At 43.9% G+C, this 22495-nt stretch overlaps 1 protein-coding gene across 1 annotated transcript in view; it reads left to right on the top strand.

Annotated features, from left to right (window-relative positions):
- The window catches only part of ADAMTS17 (ADAM metallopeptidase with thrombospondin type 1 motif 17), a 164362-nt gene that overhangs the window by 94337 nt on the left and 47530 nt on the right, over positions 1 to 22495 (top strand). The window contains exons 13-16 of the mRNA XM_051796783.1: positions 3121 to 3287; positions 4987 to 5114; positions 14561 to 14681; positions 22078 to 22158. Of these exons, the coding sequence (XP_051652743.1) occupies positions 3121 to 3287; positions 4987 to 5114; positions 14561 to 14681; positions 22078 to 22158 (497 nt within the window). The remainder of the gene's footprint in view (positions 1 to 3120; positions 3288 to 4986; positions 5115 to 14560; positions 14682 to 22077; positions 22159 to 22495) is intronic.

Raw genomic sequence — 22495 nt, 5'->3', positions numbered from 1 at the left:
CCAAACCTTAATCCATTCATCATCGTTCCTTCAATCACAGGAAATGCTCCCTCCAGCACTGCACACTGATTTTAAAATTCTCTTCCTCATATACATTCTTGGCTGGGGATACACACGTGATCTTTTGCTTCAGATTCCTGGCATCAGCCCACTCCTGCAGCTGGTTTATTCACTGTCCAAAAACATTGGCTAAGGGATTTATCTTTTATTTTATATATATTTGGTCTTGGGATATTTTTTTTTTAACAGGAATCTTTACTCCTGCCAACTGACTCTTGAGCCTGTGGGACTATCAGTATTTTTCAACCAGTTGCTTCACTGTTTGATTTGGTTTTTCCTCTCAGTAATTTCTTTGAGCATTTACATGCATTGCCTCCACATGGTTGTAAGGAGTGTGTCATGAGCCAGTGTGCACGTGCAGCCTTTGGAGTTGTGCTGCCTCTTGCTCTTGTCTGGGCTTTGGACTCTTGCTGTGCAGGGGGATTGAAGAGAAAACCACTGGCTTAAAGAGAACATCTAAATGAGGTCTCCACGCCTTCTTCAGTCCCCTCCTGTCGTGTAAAAGGGTCACAGCAGTATAAATGGGCTTTGATTTCTTCAGTTCCATTAGTGGGTGGATTCTCTTGGCATAAATACAGTGGAAGGTGGCTGTGAAGTTGTCTACCAGGAGATCTCACACAGTCACTGTTTGAGGCGTGTGCCAAGGTGGGCTGCAATTACTCTGTTTATTGGAAATCCCGGGCAGTGCTTGAGCTCACAGTACACAGGGCTTGGGACCTGGCATTACAGAGATCCTTCCCTTTGGATTCTTTTCCAATGCCCAAACTCGTGGCCTCAGCATTTGGAAAGGTGGAAGGGACACAAGGATGAAGCCACAAAAATGAAGGGAAGCAGGAAGAGAAAGGTGTAGGAACAAGTGCTTGGTAATTGTCTGTGGGAGACCAGAGAGAGTGTCTGTTGCTGTTCCTCTTGCATGATGAAACCTTCAGGATCCTTTTTCAAGGCCTGTGATACCAAAATACTATTCCAGAGGTCAGTTACATAAAAATAAAAAATTCTATATTCCCAACCCAGACAGAGCATGGCAGAGCTGTGTGCTGTCCAGTTCTCTGACAGCCTGTCCATGTCTGTTTATCTGCTTGTCCTGAACCCCTTGAATAAATCCTGGATATTCTTCTACTGTTTTGCAAGGGTTAATGTAGTAGAAAGCAGCAGTGTGCTACCAAAAATATGATGCTGTTGGACAGAGGGGAGCTGAGATGAGAAGGTCCAGTTGGGTATACAGTTTTCTTTGTAGGGTTACTGGGAGTAGAAACTTGCCCTGGATCTGCAGGATGCTCTGTTGTTTTATGGCTGATGAGTGCATGCAAGTCTTCAAGTTTGTGAGAAATTACATTGGGGGAGGCAGCTCATTTTACTCCTTAATTAGAAAGGGAAGACAGGCCAGGCTTCTGAAGGGCAGAACAGAGGAGCACTGGACAAAAGGCCTGGAGTTCCTGCAGCTTCCACTGTCTGGGAATGGTGGGTGCTCCATAAGTGCCTCTCCTGATGGATTTAGCTGCTACTTTAGTATTGCCAGTGACCATATTGCCAACAGTGAGAGCTGCTTGATTCCAGTCTGCACTGGCAAACTCATGGGAATTCCCTCATGAGTTACTGACATCTGAAGATAAAAACCAAAGCAGCTGCTGATGTAAATAGTTGTCCTGCTGTGTCTCCTGCTCCGTGGCCATCCACTTGATCCTCTGCTTTTGAGAGGGTGCTCTGTTACTCTTTGGGTGTTCTGACCGCTCCCTTTTGTTGTTGTGTTTTCCCTGTACCCACAAACATGCACAGTCACCTACATCCAGTGGCTCCATCTCCTCTGCTGTAGCCAGAGGGATGGTGCTGAAACCAAAGTCTGTGTGTCTGGTGTGTTCATGTGAGTGCAGGGTCTGTGTAGGAAGGAGCCTGTGTTGTGCTCCCAGGCATCTGGACACAGTGTCTATCCCACAGTCTGAGGCACAGACAATCCTCCCAGAAGGTTCTGCAGCACTCCCAGCACAGCTTCTGCCTCACACGTGTCCATGGCAGAGGGAGGTGTCAGCAGAGCATGCAGGTGATGTCCAGGCTGTGCTGGTGACTCTGTGATGTTCCAGTGTCACTGGAGATCAGCATTTCCATTAAAAAACACCCCAAACACTCGTTCTGGGATTAATGGAGCTACTGTAAAAATTTGATCTAGGCTGGGATTTGGCATTAAGCTTTTCTGTGAAGAATCACACATTTCTGTTGCACCAAATGCTGGATTCATCCAGGCCAGCACAGGTAGGAAATCAAAGGCCCAGTCCTGTGGCCAGTGGTACATGAACAGGGCAACTCCTGCTATGACCACTGACACAAATAAATGATGTACAATGAGGGCCTTGCTTTCCAATTAGCTGAGTGATATAACCTGATGTTCATTGCTCTTCAGGGAGGGAGGGGGGAGAAGCTTTTGGAATGAACTGCCTTACTGCTAAAAACTGGAATTTGGCTGGAGTTGCTTTTTATAGCCATCTGTTAAAGAAGAGTAAGAACATGACCTTATCCATCTTCACTGATTACAACTGGGGAGAGATAGGTATGTGACAAATTCAGGAGAGTGTCAGCAAGTAGCTAAAGAAATTATCTGTTAGGATGGCCCAGTCTCTTTTGTTTGTTTGTTTGTGTATTGTTTTATTTTGCAAAGAAAATGCAGGCTATTGTTGAGAGTTTGAGTTTTCCTTCTTCTCTGGGGATTCATAAACAAGAACAAATAGGTTTTGCAGATGCTTAATCCCCATGTTGGAGTAGTTGCCTTTCCTGCATGTTTAGAAAACAAATGTGTAAAATGGAATGGTTTTCATGGGTGGAGATTATCTGCTGCACAGATTTTTTTTCTGGGTGCCCTGTTTACAGTGCAGGTTGTAGCTGCTTCTGTGTTATCTTAATTTCAAACTGCTGAAGACAACCTTAGAGGACACGTGCTGAGCAGACTTGATTAAGAGTGTCTGAGGCAGAGGCAAAGCAAATGGTGGGAGGAGAAAGGTGAAATGTTCTGGGTTGCTGCCTCTACCTTGGGTGTTTGGTGCTGACCCTGGTTTGTCTTTCCTGCCACAGCCCAGGGCCAGGTGGGAAGAACTGCCGTGGAGCCAGCGTGGAGCACACGGTGTGTGAGAACTTACCCTGCCCCAAAGGTGTGCCAAGCTTCAGGGACCAGCAGTGCCAGGCCCATGACAGGTACACCAACAAGAAGAAAAGCCTCCTGACAGCTGTCATCGTTGATGGTGAGGTTTTTTTCATCTTCCTCTGGAATTCTTTGCTGTTCTTTCACTGCAGCTTCTTGATTTCGTCTGCAGGGCTCCCATTTGTTGGTAAGAAGGTTAGAAAATGTCCCCCTAAGCTGCAACTGAAAGACTTAAGTACAATGAGTTGTTCTTGGTGCTGCCCTGCTGTTCTTTGAGTCTTCTTAACAGAACATACAGAGCTGTCAGTCCTTTGCTCCTCTTTTTGTAATGCTGGGAGAGAAGTGCCTTAACTTGATTCCCAGTCTGAACAGGCAGGTATTTGGGCATTTAAACATTAGAAAGTTCAAGTTAGTTTGGAACTGAAAAAAGAGGGGTTCTCTGGGACATTTTTGATATGTGTCAATTTTGGGCCTGTCAGCATGATTGCCTGTCCTACCTACATTCCTTTAATGCTTCCTGTGCTGGATCTTGCTGTTCATCTGCTATTCAACCAGATTATGGTGGATATGAAATACTGTCCTTTCTGGAAGAGTAAACATCCTTCCCTGCACTCACTCTGCTGAAAAGCACACCAGGCTGGTCTCACTTGGTCATCCCAAAGACATCCTTGCACAGGGGAGGGTGGTGTTGGAACTGACACCAGAAGACCAGACACTGGATGAGCCCTGCCCTGTGCCAGCACTGACAGATGAACTCTGATGCCAGGACAAGAGCACAGGCAGCATTTCAGTTCCCACAGCAAACCCTCCAAGAGCACAATTCCTTCAGGCTGATTTTGCTTGTTGTTCCCCTCTGCCCCACTTCCTAAATAGTTTTGCTGGATGAATGCACAATACAGAGCTACTTCCTGGACTCATTTCAGTCACAGAAAACTCTCCCAGTTTTTTCCAGGGGTGAGCTGTTTCATTCCTTTCTCCATTTTCAGTCAGGAACTATGGGCTGCTGAGGGTCTGTAGATTCTTCCTTGGATGAAGTCCATGAGTAGCAGAATCTGCTCCAGAGGAAAAACATTATATTGCCTAAATATCTGTTACTTAAACATATGGCAGAGGCAGTCAGCAAACCCTGACACTGCTGAATGCTGCCAGTTAATAATACAAATGTTTGAAAAGGCTTTTTTACTTAACTCCTTCTCTAGCTAAACATAATAGTAGCTTTTCCAAAGTGATATCTTAATAGCTAGTGATTGTCATTAGCATGGGTGAAAGATGCAACTTTTCTCTACTGATGTATTTGCAATTATTTGGGGGTTCTTTCTCTAGCTGTTCTAGCAGCATAGTTTGCTGCCAGGAATGTTTGATGGGCCACAAATACCAGTTTAAGAAAATAGTAAGTAATATGAATGCAAGAATGCTTTACATGTGGGTATATAAGTGTTCTTACTGGCACACTGATGCAAGAAGTTGGTCTATCAGGAGGAGAAAGGGACTGGAGAGCTTGTTCTTCTAAAATCAGTGGCTGTATCCTGAGACACACACACAGTCACTTGATCATTCTTCTCAGACCATTGAAAGTGTATTGACTCAATGGTTTTCTGTACCTTAAAAGCCCAATCTCATCAGTGTAACCCTTTGAATATTGATATTTGGAAGTGGGGAAATGCCAGGCCTGAATTGACAGGCTGATGTTCCTTCGAAGATGAGATACCCAAAGCCATTCATGCAGAGAATGCATCCCCATTGCCTCCAACACTTGTCTGTGCTGTTCCTAAAGGCAGATGTTGTGTTTCTTTTCCCAGATAAGCCATGTGAGCTGTTCTGCTCTCCCCTGGGGAAGGATTCTCCCGTGCTGGTGACAGACAGAGTCCTGGATGGGACTCCCTGTGGGCCCTACGAGACCGACCTCTGTGTACATGGCAAGTGCCAGGTGGAGTAACCTTCTCTTGTTTTATTTCTAGTGTCAGGTACAGCCTGGGCAGCCTCTCTGGGGGTGGCTGGGGGGCTGTCTGTGAGGTGAGCACAACCCTGTTTTATCAGACCCACTACAAGTGCTCCACAACCCTGTGTCTTGGGCTGAGAATTAAAATGCCCCAGTTATGATATTATTGCTGAACAGCTGGGAATGTTCAGTGATCACATTTGCTTGTGTGTAGTCATCAAATGGCTTGGGTGGGAAGGGACTTCTGTGAGGGGAGCAGATGGGAGTGGAATTCTTGGCCTGCTTAACTGCTCCTTTTTGGCTATTAGAGGAATCACTGAAAAAACCACTGGAGCTGCAAACTGGATTACAAATTGTCACTACCCTGTTACATGTGGTAGGTTGCCAGAATCGGATGCTTTTCAGGTCCACCTGGTTCCTGCCTGGAAACACAGAGGAAGCTTTTCAGTACCAGTTGCCCCTTGTTTCCTGCAGCTGCTCGAGCCAGTAGCTTCCCCTGTGTGATTTTTGTTGACTGTTATTCTGTGATGCCAAGGTGAGTTACTGTAGGGGCCCATCAAAGCTGTTCAAAAGGCCTGTTGCCCTTGCAGTAATGAAAAGGGTCCCTTTCTCCCACAGAATTAGATTTAAAGCTCCCCCCTAGAGAATACAGGTTTGAAGAGCAGATCCTGCAGCTCTGAGCACAGACAAAGCCAGGGTTTTTTGCCTCTCACTTGGGTCACATAAAGAGCAAACTAGAGAGTATCTAGGGGAGGTTTTCTTCTGCTGTCCTGCAAATGGGACAATCAGTATCCCCTTGGTTGTCCTTGGATGGACTGGCCAAACCCTGAACATGCTTTTTCCTTCTGCCTCTGGTCAGACAAGTCAAGGATGGAAATGAAGAGGATTCTTCAGAGTCTTCAGATTTGGTTCTCTTTTCCTTAGAGTGAAGGTGTGATGGCCTGTAACCACTGCAATGATTATTTCTCTCTAAGTTACATACAGAACCAAAATTAGGTGTGGGAGATCTTTGTAATAAAACTCTCCTGTTTTGCTGGGCAGTGGGACTGTAACACAGCACACTGAATGCTTAGGGAGGGCATCTCTTAGAGCTGGTGTTACAGGTCCCTTGAAAATTTAATGGAGTTGTTAGACCCATACTAACTGGAGATTTAAGGTTTGGACAAGGAAAGGGAGAGAAGAAAATGTTTATTTAAAGATCATAATTGACAGGAAGTCATTCATGGGTGTTCCTAGTGATGTGTTGCAGTTGGGTTCAAGTCATTTGTCACAGACACTGTGACAGGGCAGACACTTGGTGGGTTTTCTCTCTCCTAATCATGTAACATGTGTTCAAAGTTTGCTGCACACACAAGAGTGATGTGAAAGACAGTTCACTTGGCTACTGCAACCCTGTCAGTGCTGGATAATTCCTGGCAGTTCTGCTTCTAAGTTTCTCCTTATCTAGATTTGTATCCTGTGGTAGGACTTCCTCTTTGTTCAGGGCACACCAAATCTGGCATTATTCTGATTTCTGTGAACAGGGACTGAGAGCCACTGAGTTTATTGCTTCGAACCTTCCAGGCAGGGAGATGGATAAGCACAATATTCACCTGGGTGTAAGAGAGGCTTTGGAGGCATAAAGCAGCTTTACTTATAGCAAAGCAGCTTTACTTATAGCAATGTAGAGAAGTGAAAAATCTTTGGATTGAATTCTGGACTACTGCAGGAGACACTTCCCACTGTTTCCTATCAAATGCTGCTGAAGAGACATTTTTAATTCAGTCTTTCTAATTTGAACAGCAAGAGTCTGGGAGCCAGTACAAGTTTGATTCTTTATAATTCGAAGTACTTTGCATAGAGCCAGGTTCATGGGGCATCCCACATTACTTAATTTTTCCCTGTTTTTAGCTGTATCTGAAAAAAAAAAACTGGAAAAAACCCATTAATAACCTTTTATAGTCGGGCCAGCTGTGCACCTCCAGCTGTGTGCCACTGACCATTCCTCTGGGCTGGCCAGCTTTACTGCTCCAGCAGTTCAGAGCAGCCACAAGTGGTAAATCAGACATTATGGCAGTGTATGTTTGCTTCTTGCAGGGAGGAGCAGTAGCTCCCTCCAGATGAATTCCTTGGTGAGCTCAGAGCCTTGGAGGTACCTCACGAGAAGCAAATTGCACCCTGAGTCGGGGGCAACTGCCTGGGACTGTGCAGGGAGGTGCTGACAGCTCAGAACAGTCAGTCCATTTGCATCTGGCTGAGAAAGAATGCAGAATGATCAGCTGAAGCTGAGCAGATCTGAAAGCCTTGGGAACTCATTTATAACACTCCTCTGCCTTCCATGCACTGCAGTGCTGAGATTTGCCATATGTGCCTGTGCACCCCATTTGCCACAGATCCCTGTCTCCCCAGCTGCCTGTTAAACCAATTGAATTGACATATTCATTTAATTACTCTTCTCCTTATTTCTTTACCCAGCATAGACAAAGCCTGGCAACAAGCATTGCAGGGGGCCTGGAGAAGAGAATAAGTGCTGAAATCAGAGGGTGGTATTACTGTTATTTATTTTCTTATGTCATCCTTCCAGCTAAAGGCTCTTAAAGGCAGGATTGACACATTGTCAGTGTAACAGACAAATTAGCAGTAACCATTGCCTGTGAACATTTAGTCTAGGAAATGTAATAGATCTTTTCCCTTCATTAGATGCTCCTGAATGGAACTTATGCATCATTGTTGGGTGATAAATGGATGTAGATGAACACGGCGGAGAAAACACTGCTGCAATGAGAGGAGGGTTTTGAGAAGGAAAGCAGGAACAGATTCTTTGAAGCATTTGGGCACTAAGGGAAGAGAGTTTTCCTTCAGTTGTACTTCGGGAAGTTATTACAGTTTCATTTTAAAGCCATGAGCTGAGCTCAGATTTAAACAGTATGAGTGAAGCCTTTTGGTGTCAGCCTTTCTATCCCTGAAACAAAATCATCCCTGTATTTATCCCCTACACCTAAAGGCAGCTGGAGTGAGTAAACTTGGTTATTACTTTGATCAAGCCTAGAAGCACCAGAGAGCAAAGTCAGCCCTAAATTTAGCATAGGAGTTCCTAAATCAACTAGACTTTTTATAATCCTTGTTTTTTCTATGAATCGTAAGCTCTTCCTCCAATTTTGTCATGTCTTTATTTATTAGAGTTGATTTTGAGGTCGAACATTTCAAATGCACTTATCCTTACCACCTCCTGAGCAGACTGGAACCCCTGTTCACTGTGGATATAGGGATTTGACATTCCCTTCTTGAAGGGCACATGGTCCTCTAGCAAGGAAAATTTACTTTCTCCAGGGATTTTTCAGTCACAGAAAATCTGTAGCAGGCTGCAGAACAAGAGGAGGGTGAGGGCTCCTCTGGGCTTTGCAGGTTTGCTTTCTCAGTCATTTCAGTCCTGGTGAGACAGGGCAGGGCAGTGCAACCTGCAGCTCACAGTGGCTTTATCTTCTCATATTTCTCTCCCAGTGACAAGTGGCTTTCAGAGAGAGGATTCCCTGAGGGCTTTGTTCTTCTTCAAGACTGTTGTGCGTGCGTTCCATGAGGCAACACTCGTGGAAGCAGAGCCCTTTCTAACCTCTTACAGACCTTCACTCTGTGCTGCTGAGGTTGACACAAAACTGAGGCAGCAGCAGAGCTAAAAAAAGTGTCAGATGTGCCAGGGCAGTAGTGTGAGGAGAAGAACAGCTGCTCAGCTGAGGGTGGTGACACACAGGGCTTTGTGCTGGCTTTTCTCAAAGGAGGATTAGTCTGAGACTCATGATAGCATGAGAACTTTCCAGTGGGGGCTACAGAGTCTACTTGAGGATGTAATCTAAGGTCTCTTTGAAAAGAGAGACCTCCTTTTATAGCAGGACTGGGCTGGAGATCAAGGGCAGTCTTTGCTGTGATTTAGCAGTTGAAGAGGTGAAGATGTTTTGGCTCTGTCTGTGGTTTTCTCATTGATATTTTGTCATATCGCACCTCCTTTAACTTGCTGGTGGATCCACAATGATAATAAGCCACATACTGGACTGTCCTGGCACAACAACAGTGTTATAGAACTACTTTCTTTCCAAAGTGATTGTCATACAGTGTGAAAGGGGAGCATAAACTGGAAAATGGACAGATTTTCAAAAATAATTTCTGCAAACTGGTTAGGCAGAGTGGCAGCAGAAGGCCACAGGTGGCAGAGGAGAAATTGGAGTGGTCTGCTGGACCTGCTGCTGGCAAACAGTTTTCTACACACTCAGTACCCACTTTCTGCATTTGATTGACACATCCAGTTCTGGCTTTGTTTCCTCACTTGAGTATTTTCCGTGTATTATTCATATTCCTGCACTACAAACTGTGGTACAAGATGTTCCAGACTGGGTAGCTTGTCTCCCTACAACAACTTGGCTTAGCATTGTACTTTGATAAATTATTTAGTGTATGTGCACAAAATCCAGGATTCTCTGAACTACAGAAACCTGTTGTATAATTGCCTTTTTTTTCCATTTCTGGGTCTGTAGCCTTGTAATCTGAGGGCTAAAAAGAGTATCAGGGCTTTTGGTGAGTAAAGTGTAGTGACAAAACCAAGACTGTTGATATCTTACTAGTTTTTAAGTGTACTTTACAGTGGGGTGTGAAAAAAAGTAAAACAAGCTGCTTCCCCTTATTTTTCTTCCATGTTATCCCATGAAAAGCATAAAATAGAACAGGAGCAAAGGAGTTCCTGGGATGGGAAAAGGCTTTGTATTATTTGCATGTTCTCTCAGGAACACAGGGGTTTTGACACATAACCTTCAGTCTCTCTTTGTGAATAAGGGGTTACCAAGAATTATTGTTTCTAGAACCCCACGAACTGCTGAGGGATCTAAGCACAGAGTCAATGGTCAGGTGTCACTGGAGATCCAAAGCAGATGAGATAATGCTAATTTAAAATAGGCAGTGTCCAGCTCCTGTTCCAGCACAGCTGCCCTGACTCATGTAAAATCTGAAGGCTTGGGAAGTTACAGGAGGATATTTCCTGGGCTAAATTCTACATGGACTCCAATCCATCACCCAAAATTTATTGTGGAACAGAAATAGAAGTAACTCAGAGATGAACTGCCTGATTAGGGACCAGGACTCGCCTCTTGTACAAACCCTCACAGACACTCACAACCCTCCAGAAAGGTAAAAGTGTTTAAAACAGAAAAATAAGAATTCTCTTCCCCTCAGATCTGAATTTCAGTTGCTCACATTTGGACATTCCTGTTTCATGTGGTCCATCCCTGGAGGTATCAATGGCCATTGGATATTATGGACAAAAAGAATTGGCAGGGTGGGTGAATCTGTCATAACCAGCGTGCTCTGTACATGATTAATTTGTAAAATGGCACATATTGCATCAATATTTATATTTGATCCATTGAGACAGCTAGTTAGTTCAGCATATGGGAAGCATTACAGTTTTGTGAGCCTACAATGTCATTTCTTACACAGGGTGGGTGTATATAACAAAAATAATTGTGTTTATGTAGCAAAACATACTCACACAGGCTGTATCAATTGAGCTCTTGCACAGCCATTGAAAATACAAATAAAAATATCATTAAAAAATAGCCAAGCAATACAGAAAGTAGTTCACACAGAAGAATCCAAATGATCTGTATTCAGAAGAGAAGAGGAGTTTTCCTATGCTGGAGCCAGCAATGACTGAAGCTGGAAATACCACCCAACAAGCAGTACTTTCAGATGTTTAATTATAAAAATGAGAAGAAGGGGGAGGGAGAGAAGGAAGGGTGGACTGAGATAGCAGCTTAAAGAGAATTAATTTCAGGCCTTTGGCTCAGCAAATGTGCAGTTACCTGCCAATTTATAGGTCAATGAATAGTTCCAAAATGTGGTGTCAGAGTAGGAGACTGCCTGGGTTGAGGATGGATTGGAAACCTGTGGACACATTTCTGACTGTCCATGCTGAGTTCTTGAACCCTCAAAAGACTTATCTTTATGTGTCTTGCCAGCATTTCCGTGTTTTAAAACTGCTTCCCTTCTCACCAGTCCATTCAAAGCTGATGGAACTGAAAGTATCCAGCTCTTGTTGGATGGGCTGGTCCACAGACTCATGGATAACTCCTGGGTCAGAAAACACACAGGATGTTACTTAAAAGGTCTTTCTTTCTTCAGGATGTAAAGCTTCCCCTTTCTGCTTCTCAGTTTGGTAAATCCTCTTACCTTGGTTGGCACTGGACTGTACAGGGAGCAGCACAGAGCAAGTGAGAGATGGTAAAGATCAAACAACTCCCTTGAGCCGTTTGGGTTTTAAGGAATTCTTTCTGCACTATGAAAACTTGACTTTTGAGCAGTGGAACTTGGGATTTTTCCCCTTGCATGTGGTTAATTAAGCCCTCACTTTTTGGAAGGCTTTCAGCAGGTTGAGGACAGCTCTGTAGTTTAATGATTGGCAGTCAAACACAAACAGCATCATGTCGGTGAGAAGCTGATGATGGACAGACTCGATGGTTTGGTGAGGCTCCAATTTTTCCACCCAGTGCTGGAATCTCAGAGGCTTTCACACCTTGGAGAAACCTGGAAGTATCTCTCAATTAACAGCCCAAGGACTGGCAGGTGCTTTCCTCTCAGAAGGGAGTGTTTTGCTCTCCCAGCCCTGTCTCTTTCCCTTGTTTTAAGAGTGACTTTATTTTCCATGTGGAAAGTCCTCGAAGGATCTGATTGACTGAGGTGGTCACTGTAATGTGCTTCTAAATGACTTTATAGCTTTTGGAATCCATTGTCAAATCTTAACCAAAGCTGTTTCATAATGTACTGTTATTAAATGTACTGTTATTAAATGCACTTTCAGTTTGGAAATGGTTGGAAGGCTTGGGGAGAGGGAAATGGGCTCTAATATTTACGTAGACAACAGTAAAGTGCTTCCAAGGTATTTTTCCCCCATAAAGTATCAAGAATGCACCAATTTTCATCTTGAAGCCAAGAAAGAAAAGTGTTATGTTCTCTGAAAGATTTTCCTTTGTAAGAAGCCATTTCCTGGCCCAGATCTGTTGGGGGCTTCAATCCTCAAGCCCTGGATTGAAGAAAATCAATCCCTGCGAATGGGAGAGATGATGCCGTTGAAGGGAAGGCTGCAAGGACCATTCCCAGTTCCTTCACTCACAGGGAATTAGGGTGAAGATGAAAGGTAAAAAACAGCAAAGGTTTTGGGAGTTATATCTGTGAATTCAGTGGATGATGCTCTTTCCATGCCCTCAGTGAGGGTCTCTCGAGTCCAAGAGTGTCAGTGACCAAGTAGATGTGGGAGGAGAAGGCTTATCTGGTACCCCAGTGGCAGAGGAGGGGGATTCATTCTTCCCAAGGCTTTGCTGGCTTGCACTGGTTCCCATTATCTGGGAAACTCCAGTGTAAATGCAAAGCATGTGATTTTCTAACTCCCCATTCTTCCCCTGCCTCCGTTAGAGCCCTGCAGACTCCTCCTGGAGCACTGGGAATAAGTGCGGTTCAACACTCATTATATTCCCTTTATTCATGTGTGTGCTCACATAGTGCTAATAACAATGCAGCACAATAAAAGATAGCACTAGAGCCTGAAATGAAGCACAGCCTTTCCAGGATCCCAGCAGGGTGGCAGGCAGGCATTTATTTCCAGCTGCCTTTCAGCAGCCCCGTTAATAAATCATCCCAATTTTCCTGGAAGGAGAACTGCTGGGACATCCTTCTGTTCTGGGGGCAGAATCACATTCAATATCCCAAAATTATTTGTTGGACAAGGGTGTGAAGTTAAGACTTGAGAATTGCAACTGCCAGGAACTCCAAGCTCTTCTTCTTACCTTTTTCAACTCCCCTTTATGGAGTTTTTTCCCTAAAGTTCTTTGCACCCCCGTACGTGCAGTGCTGGTTAATGAGCAGCATTTCCCTGCTCTGTGTTTGGGATGATCAGCCTTTCTCAGCATGTGTCTGCCTCTAATGATTTACCCAGACAAACTGCCTCAGCACACGTCTGAGCACTGGCAGCCTTTGATCCCTGAGCACATCTGGACTCAGGCAGTGGCCAGTGTCTCCTGAAACAAGCGGAATGTTGGAGTTCAGCTCCAAATTACTTTGCTTACACGCAGACAGGCTCAGATAAACAGCCCAAGTCCTCTTAATATTTCCCTGCTTTACCCTATTTTTCAAAATGTTTGTTGTTTTGATCGTTCCCTAAGATATCTCTCCAACTTTCCCCTGGCTTCATTATAGCAAGGCAAAGAAGGGAGAGACCCGACAGCCTTATTCAAATAAGTCTTATTAGTGACAGTCCTGCTAATTCATTTGCCAAGAAACTGTTTATCTGCACAGAATAAAACTTTAACTCATTTTTAATACTGCAATTGCTGCTAATAATTTGCATAATGACAACTCTTATTTCAGGAGAAATTTATGAATAAAGAGGGAATTGCTGATTCTTTAGAGGGTCTTACATGGACAGAATACAATTCATGTAGATTAATGGCAATAAGTCTTGTCAACATCAAGATCTAAGGATGTGGAATGTTCACCATCGTAACCTGCAAATGCTTTGTGAATAAGGAATATTATGGTGATAATCCCGATAGGAACAGGGAGAATACTGTGACTATTCTAGGAATTCTCATCTGTGGAAGCAAAACTTCAGGTTTTTATTGGAAGAAGTTTAGGTAGGTGTACAAAGTGATGAAAAAATACCATTTAAAATGAAGTGAAATTGTTAGAATTTATTATTTGTTTTACAATCAAATGTCTATGCTTAATACAGTGCAAGCACATGTAAAATTTCATTATTGTGTAAGCAATTTTATGGTATGAATTGGCCAAATATGAACCTGACCTGCTTCCATTGAACTGCTCTTGCATTGCAGGTATTTTGAGCCGTCTGATTAATGAGCTCTTTTTTCAGGTATTGCAGAAGTGTAAAGAGAACTGAATGTTACCTTTCCTGTTAAGATCCCCATCCGAAACAGAACTCATTCAGTGGAATTGTAATTACTCTGCATTTTTGTGCATTGAAGGGCTATGACCAGGATTTTTATTACTTGGGTTATTCTCATTTGAGGAAATCACATTTTTCTGTTCTCTCTGTGGTCCATTTCTCTGGGATGTCTTTGAGCTCTTCAGATGGAAATTGCTTTACAAACTTGAAACTGTTGAGTTTGAAGGAAGTTAGAGTGAGATAGTATGAAATCTGTGATGATACCTGGAATAACTAGTGTTTGAGAGACTCTCTTCAGTTAAATCTGAATCAAAGTTCCTGCTCTGAGTGTTAGAGGAGGGAGCTGCTGAATAACCAACTCACCACCGTTCCAGCTGAGTGCTCCCCTGACTCACAGTGTTTCCTTCCCATTCAGGCTTTCAGTCAGATGTCAATCTTAGTCTTGACCTCGGTGTTTAGATCTGCTCTAACCTTGCAAACAAAATAATGGGGCCCCTCTGGTTGTTGTCACCAGAAAATCGGCTGCGATGGAATCATTGGCTCGGCTGCCAAGGAGGATCGCTGTGGAATCTGCAGTGGGGATGGGAAAACCTGCAAGGTGGTGAAAGGAGACTTCAACCACACCAAGGGGATGGGTGAGTAAACCCTCAGAGGGGAGTTAGAGTGGTAGTAACAGCTCTTCTTGGATAACATTGGACTCGTCTGCTCCGGTGAACACACAATGAACACAACCCAAAACCCAGCTCACTTCAAATGTGGTGCCCTGCCTGCTTCTTATTCACACCCCAGGCATTGCCTCTGTCTGAAATTCAGGATGAAGCTGTGTTTCTCATTTTTAGTGCTACTGGTGCTGATGATTTTAAGTAAGAGACAAAATCACAGTGTCTTCTGCAGTGGGAGGGAGGTTGGATTTCAGCACCGTCTTGGAGCTCTTTGGGAGCTCAGAATGATGCATGTTGCATGTTGTACATGATTCATGTTATAATCAGGATATCTCAGCTAAAGGAAGGAGCACTCCCCTCTGAATGTTTTTACTGATTCCCTGCCAGCAGTACTATCCAGTATAGGATACAGGAGCTTCCACTTGGAGTTAAGACATTTCCCTCTCTTGTTAAACATTAATGTATGTACAGCTTGGTGTTTGAATTAGTCTTTGTTCCAGGGTTTCTCTATTGCACTTCTGAGAAACCTGTTATCACTCATCCTAATCAGGCAAAGGCAGGGAAAGCCACCTTCAGAACTTGCAAGCTGCCCCAAGAGGAGGGAATTTTCCAGAAAAAAAATTATTTCACATTCAGTAGATACAGAATTTCCACATTCAACACGTGCTACTCAAGGACTAAGTTCCACAAAGCACATAAAGATCTTCTTTAAACACACACTCAATTCTGTTTGGTCACCAAAGCAGGACCAGTGCTCAGCAGCTTCCTTTAATTGAGGTTTCAGCACTGATGTCTGAGGCTCTGATTTGTTTATTGACCTCTTCCTCTGCATCCTCCTCCTCTTCCTCATTACCTCTGGAGCCAGCTGGGATCTGGCTCCTCCTCTGAGCTGCAGGTAGGATTTCCCCCTGCACCACATCTCTCTGGAGCATATTTGTGCTGTGGTATTGCTTGGCCAATCTGTTGAATGGCCTCCATTAGTGCCTTTGACTCTTTTGTCCCAGTTATTTTCCACCTACTTATGTCAAGGCATTTACATTTGATGCAAATGGTGGGAAAATTTTCATGTTTCTATTGAAAAAAAAAGCTATTCTCCATTTCTGTAGCAGACTGTAGAGCTTTCATGAACTTCTTACATGCTCTTGAAGAGAAACTATCTTTTATCTTTCCCAATGAGTCCACAAAACATATTGTGCAGATAACTAAGAAATTTCTGGGTCACTGCCAGGAGGTTGCTCCCGTTTCCAGCTCGACAGGCTGCTCCAGGGTGGTGACTTTACAAGGCTGTTGGAACAGAACAGTTTGAGCCTTAACTGGCTGCCAGGACACTGCAGGAGCTTTCACCCCCAGAGCCCTGGAGCCCAGTCAGAAGGGATTCCTGACTGGCTCAGGGATAGTGTTCAGGCATTTGGATTCTTTGCTGATCATCTCAGAATCACAAACCTTTCAAAATGTTGCTTTGTCAGTGCAATGTTTCCACCTTTACCCATCTCACATTATCTAGAAGATAATTAGGTTTCTTGCCATTATAATCTCATAAACATTTATTAGATATTTTGATTATTTTTTTTTTTAGTTTAATTTGAAAGGTAATTAAATTTAATGTTTACTCCCATCAGTTTCTGTTCACACACTGCTGTTTTGCAGAATCAGGTCCTCAGGTGAACTCACTGAATCTCATGCAGTAGGCAGAGCTCCAGGGCTGGGTCTGGGGTATCACAAGTGAACATGAGATTATTTAAGAAAAAATTGCCTTTTTTCTTTAAATTGACAGTTAAGCAAATATATGCAAACATTTGACAGAAGCTGGGGCAAAGGAGAACCCACAGTATTCTGTGGTAACAGATCCAAGGTTGGATGTGTAAATGATTGCAAATCCCCACGAACCTGCTGCGATCCAAATCAAGGCCAATTTATGATTTCAGAAGAGAACAGACCTCAAACATCAGGACAGTGGTTGTTTTGGATGGTACCTGTTCAGGGAATTGCAGCTGCAGCCCCTGGGCCAGATGCTCAGCAGCTCTGCAGGGTTGGTCCCTCTGTGCCCTGGGGTTGCAAATGATGTTGTGGAGCCCTGTGACCTGAACATAACCCCTGCCAACCCCTTTCTGTTTCTCAGTAACCAATAGTCATTGTAAGAAGGTTTCCACATGTGTGATGGCAAAGGCAAAGGCTGTTCCCAAGTGTTTCTCGTGTAAGATTCTTGAATGCTGTTTGCAGTGTCAGTGGGTGTTGGTGACATCCTTTGGTGTTGGTTCTTTGTCTTCTTTTGGTTGGATTAGTTGGGGAAATTTGGTATCAAAAGCCATGGATAAACTTCAAGCCCTTTTACTGTTTCACTTGCTTTGTCAGAGATACAAAGTACAGATCCTTTTCTGATAGAGAACCTGCATGAAAGAAAGCCAAATTTTCATTAACCCAGCAAAAAGAACCAGGCCTATTTCTCTTTTTTTCCTGACTTTAATGTCCCAGAGGTTCTGACACCCTGGTGGGAGATGATATTGCAATGTTCAAAGTGCCTCATGGGAGGTCCAACAGTTCGGATCTTACCACCTGTGATCCAGGGTGATCCAACTGGAAATGGATTCCCTTTTTCTGTTGGAGAGGAGGTCAAAAGCCTTTATTTATGATGCTGAACATCACATACACTTGTGTGCAGCTGGCTGTCCTCAGCAGCCCAGCTGAATGCACTGTTTAGACTGAGCTTTCCTTTTGACTGGCAGCTTGCCCTGTACCTATTTCTGTGACATAATTTTTCAAAAACAAACACAGAGTTGTTCTAAAGTCCATCTCTGTCACCCTGCCACTGTTCAGGGCACCTAGAAATGAAGGACAGCTCTTTGACTTGTGTCTGTTGAGGAGCTGATTCATCTTCTGCCTTGGCTGCTCAGAGACCTGCATCTCTCTCTTGATTTTTCTCAGCCACATCAAGATTTTTGTTTGCTTATGATTCAAAAGAAGGACCACAGATATTTGGATTTATTTTTTTTTTAATGGCAGAACTTAGTAAGGTGAGATATGCCAGTTGTTGTAATTTTGGGAAAGATGGAATACATCTTTGCTGGCAATTTTTCTTTTTAAGATAGTGGAAAAGCAGGCTTTTTATTGTATATGCTGCTTGTCCAGCACTTACTTGAAAGAAATTTGAATAGGAGTGCTGGCTACAAGCATCTTTAGCCCACACAAAAAAAGTCTTTTTTTATCAATAGGGTTTGCATCTAAATGATGAGAAAATAGAGCCCTAGGGCTAACTCTGAGGGTTATAAGTTTATATATCAACTTATAAGGGTTTAAGCAGCACATGCAAGTTAGAAATCCCAGCAACCACCTTCACAGCAATAGTAGGAGGCTTTGAAATCTATCCATGGCTCTCCAGTGAAATTGTTTCCTTCCAAACGAGCTGTCCCATGGCTGGAAGTGTTCAGGTGCCGAGGGAGGATTTGTTCTCAAGCTGACAGCAAGTGAGAATCATCACAACTGTTTAGACAACAGAGACCTAATTCTCACTCCATTGCAACAAATAGCACTGAGCAAAAGGTGCAAGGTGGGAAGAGTCATGGAGACTGACATGCCCAGCTGATGCTTATCCCTAAAATATTCCTGAAGCTGTGCTGGCCATGGCTGGAAGGGAGGCAGGGCAGCCTGATTTCCTTGGCTTCTGCCCCGAGATCTTTGTTCAAAGCACTTTTTCTGGGAAGTTTAGTGCTGGGGTGAGCACTGTTGACTTTCTCACACCTGATTTTGGTGTGTACAGGGATAGGATGTGAAGGTGCAGTAGCCAGAGATTGGGACTTCCAGCCATGGGATACTTTTTCCTTTACCTCAGAGTCTGTCTTTCATTGCAGTGTGGACCAGAAGAACAGTTTTGTAGCAGATCAGTGACATTCTGAAGTTCACACTAAATTTCTGTTCTTTCTGGGAGTAATAACAATGGCTAACAATGGATTTTTCTGTGTGGGCTGCTTTCCTCTCGCAAATCTCTCCAGCATTTAAATGAAGATACAGTAGCCACTGTTCACATATTAATCTCCTTGATGACAAAGCCACCTCTTTGTTCTGGTGTCTCTCCTAATATGAGTTACACCATATAATTTGTATCTAGGATTTGCTTCAATCACAGTCTTACATTCCTGAGACACTGATGTAATGCAGATTATCCAGAAAGATTGGTGTGTGCCAAAGTAACTGTTCCCAAGGTGGAGTATACTGCATACAGCACTATAAATTATCAAATAATGAAGTTCTCCTGTTGTATTTTCAAAGCTTCATCTTAACAGGCTGATTTATGGGTGAAATTACTAAAAATACTGCCTGATAGTTGCCAAATCTCGTCAGTCTTTAACCAGTTCCTCATTTAAAGCAGAGCTTTAAGCCCAACCTTGCAAACCCCTGCCTTGCAGACAGTTATCCTCAGACCTGACAGAGCTTTGAGAGTCCTTGGCTTGGGGCCAACGCTGAGACTTTTTTTGGTCTTTCTAGCTGACACTTGATAATCTTTCTGGCAATCTGCAGTTACAGTTTGCTTAATAAAATGTGCCTGGAAAACACTGGAGGTGTTTTCCAGGTGCAGTTATCTCAAAGATCAGGAATCTGTGACCAGAAGCCTCACACCAGCTCCCAGGACCAGAGTGGAGGGGTGGTAGTGACCCGAGTGTGTTCCTGTGGCAGATTTGCATGGATGATATTTAGTCTGTTTGCAGTAGGATTTGACCACTAACTCACACAGTATTGCTGGAGGCAATGAATGAGAGTGTTAAGATGCTCCCAGTGGGACATGCCCAAGAGTTCTGCTTCACCTCTGAAAGGACAGCTTGGATCATACAGCTCCAAAGCAGTTTGCAGTTCTCTAAGAGGAGAGGGAAGGTCAGCAGGCAGGTTTGTGCCACGTGGTCTCAGTGAGTTAACACAATATGCTTCTTCTTGTTCAGGAGCTGTGAATACAACCCCCCAAAGCCATCAATCAGGATTAGAAATTACATGAGGAGAAAAATCTGGTATAAAACCAAACTAAACAGTCCCCAGAACTAATACACTATTAATAGCACACACTTCACTCTTTACTATTGTAAAAAGTAACATGAAAATCAACTTTTCCACGTGCTGTTTCTCTCATGGCACAGTGATGAAATGAGAGTGTATTTATGGCTCGAGCTGAGCCTGCAGCACAGCTCCACTGCTCACTCACCTCTGCAGTGTGACACACTCCTGGCTGCTGCTGGGTCAGGGGATGGATCCAAAGTTCACTAAGTTAGTGACTGGCTTCCACTAAATTCACAGTAACTTTGTCTCCAACCCCTTCATGATTTAGCTCTGGGCGTTTGTATCTGGCATGTGGCTTAAAAAATAAATAAGTAAATAAATAGTCCCCCAGTAGGTACATTGAATTACCTGAAACTTGGGCATGTTCCAAACTGGTTTGCTAAGAGGGGTGTTCAGATGTGTCTCAGGGGTTGCTCCCCTTTGACAGACTGTCCCTGGTCACACCTTTGCTGTGTGCTCATGTCTGGTGGTGGTGGTTGGGTGGGTTTTTATGCAGGTGCATGGGGTGCAGTGAGGATGTTTGATATCTGAAACACTCAGGTTTCACTGTAACTTGGTATCTCAGCTGTTGAAAAACCAACTCCTGGCAATGTCTAGAATAAAACCCAACATCTGTTTGCTTTGATTTCATAACAGATTTCGGTATTGCCTTTAAAAAATTGACCCTGGAAGTAATGATTTTTCCTGGTGAATCCCAGTGTGTAACAGCAGGTGGGAGAGCCACTGCTCTGGCTTCTGTGCACAGACAAGGTTTGCAGCTCTGCTGCCCCTCTCTCTGGTTTTCCTGCAAGGGATGACTGGCTGTTCCTGAGATATCCTGAGTCAAGGGAGAAGTAAGTAAGGAGGAAAAAGTGCAAAGAGAACTGAGCTGAAGGGTGAGATGAAAGTGTCATTCAGATACAACAAGAGGGAGTGTGTCTTTCCCAAGTCATTTGCCCAATGCACCTGATAAAACCCAAGAGCTCAAGCCTTATTCATGAAGTGAATATTCAGGAAGTGAATCCACAGCCTGAGACCCAAAATCCTCATCTGTCTCACTCCATGTCACAATGGTAAGAGAATCACTTACTCCTGACATGCATAAGGCTGTCACCATCCTTTGAGACCCCCCTGTATCAGCACAGCCCTTCAGCTGCACTTACATCCCTAAAATAGCTCCCCAAACACTGCTGAATGTAGAGGAGTCACTGCTCTTCATGCCAGCATTTCTCTAACCCATGGCTCTGAACTTCCCACAATTCCCATAAAGGCATCACTGACACAGAACAGTTTCACAGAGCCCTTTAAAGCAGAACATACAGAATAAGCTGCTTAACATCTAAAAGAAAGGGGACAGCAATAACGCCCAAAAGGTGCCAAGTGATACACTGCAAAGTAAACTGGGTGGCCAATTAGAAGGAATCAAGTCACGGTTGTGATGAGATTAGTGTCATTTACAGAGGACTGATTCAAAATCCAATGAAGCCAATGGAAAAACTCTGCCTGGCTCCCAGACCTTTGAAATGGGCTCTGTGTTCCTCTGCTTTGTAGTTTAAAGGCACCACTTCCACCCCATGGAACAAGCCTGTAACTCCACGTCTTTTAGCATGGGAAAATAGGCTACATTTCCTTGTAGCTCCTAATTATTCTTACAGTTATTCTGTTAGTCAGAGTTGCTGTTAGAAAAATTGTTTAGAGGTGAGCAGTGGTCAGGCCTTGGAAACCTTCAGCTCTGTTGTTGCATTAAATTTAAGCTGTTGAATTCCATTCAGCAGCCTGATACCAAGGAGACCATTGCCATTGTATCCTCCAGAATTTTTATATGAGGCTGAAATGTGATAACAATTTTCCCCCCATCTGTTCCACTAATTCTCACTGTTTAGTTTTAGTGTCATGAAAATGTTTTGTGGAAGTGAGTCCTTCCTGACACTGACCACAACCTTGACTAGGGTTGGGGGTTTTTTTGAGGAGAAAACAGGAGCATCTGTTGGAAACTTCATTTCAAAGGTCTGTTCTGTGTAGTGTTGCTCCTGACAGTGACACTTCACAGTGTCCTTGTGCATCCCTGCAGGAAAACCAGGGTGATTCAGAGGGTGCAGATCAAATCAGGCCCAACACAAGCCTGGAGTCACAACTGAGCAGCACTCGTGGGTTTCTCTCCCTCTTCTCGGGCTGAATTGTGAGTCAGGACCATGCATGTCATGGCACTGAAACTTGGCTGCCAGCTCAGGGATCCCATTTGCAATGTTTCTCACTCAGTCCCCAGCCTGGAGTTGAGTTTTCCACGGGGAGATATGGAATGTCTGCTGCCTCTGCCCTGCTCTCACTCCTCTCTCCTCTGTTGCCACAGGTTACATCGAAGCTGCCGTGATCCCTGCGGGTGCCCGGCGCATCAGAGTGGTTGAGGATAAACCTGCTCACAGTTTTCTGGGTAAAAAGACAAAAGAAAAAAGAATGTTTAGATTCAAACTCAGCTCTGTTTTCTGTTAAAATGACCCTTCTCTAACTGCCCTGTAAGAAGATAGGTTTGTTGCTGCCAGGGAAGCATCTGTTGATTTCATTCTTGTTGCAGTCTCTGCTTTTGTGGCTTGGTTTCATGATGTTTGCTTGATGTGATAGTTTGTGACACTTACAGGCCCTGTGCAACCTGAAAGGGCCAGAGAATACTTTTATATATAGACAGAAGAGTTCCTGAACAGAACTTGGCAGTGGGTTGGACACAGCTGCCAGGAGCACACAGCACTTTGGGAGGGAGCAGGGAAGAGAAC

This window comes from Manacus candei, unplaced genomic scaffold, assembly GCF_025592945.1.
Source record: "Manacus candei isolate 608988 ecotype Guabito, Panama unplaced genomic scaffold, ASM2559294v1 h1tg000046l, whole genome shotgun sequence".
Taxonomy (NCBI): Eukaryota; Metazoa; Chordata; class Aves; order Passeriformes; family Pipridae; genus Manacus; species Manacus candei.
Note: the sequence above shows the minus strand (reverse complement) of the source record. Positions and strands in the feature narration are given on the sequence as shown.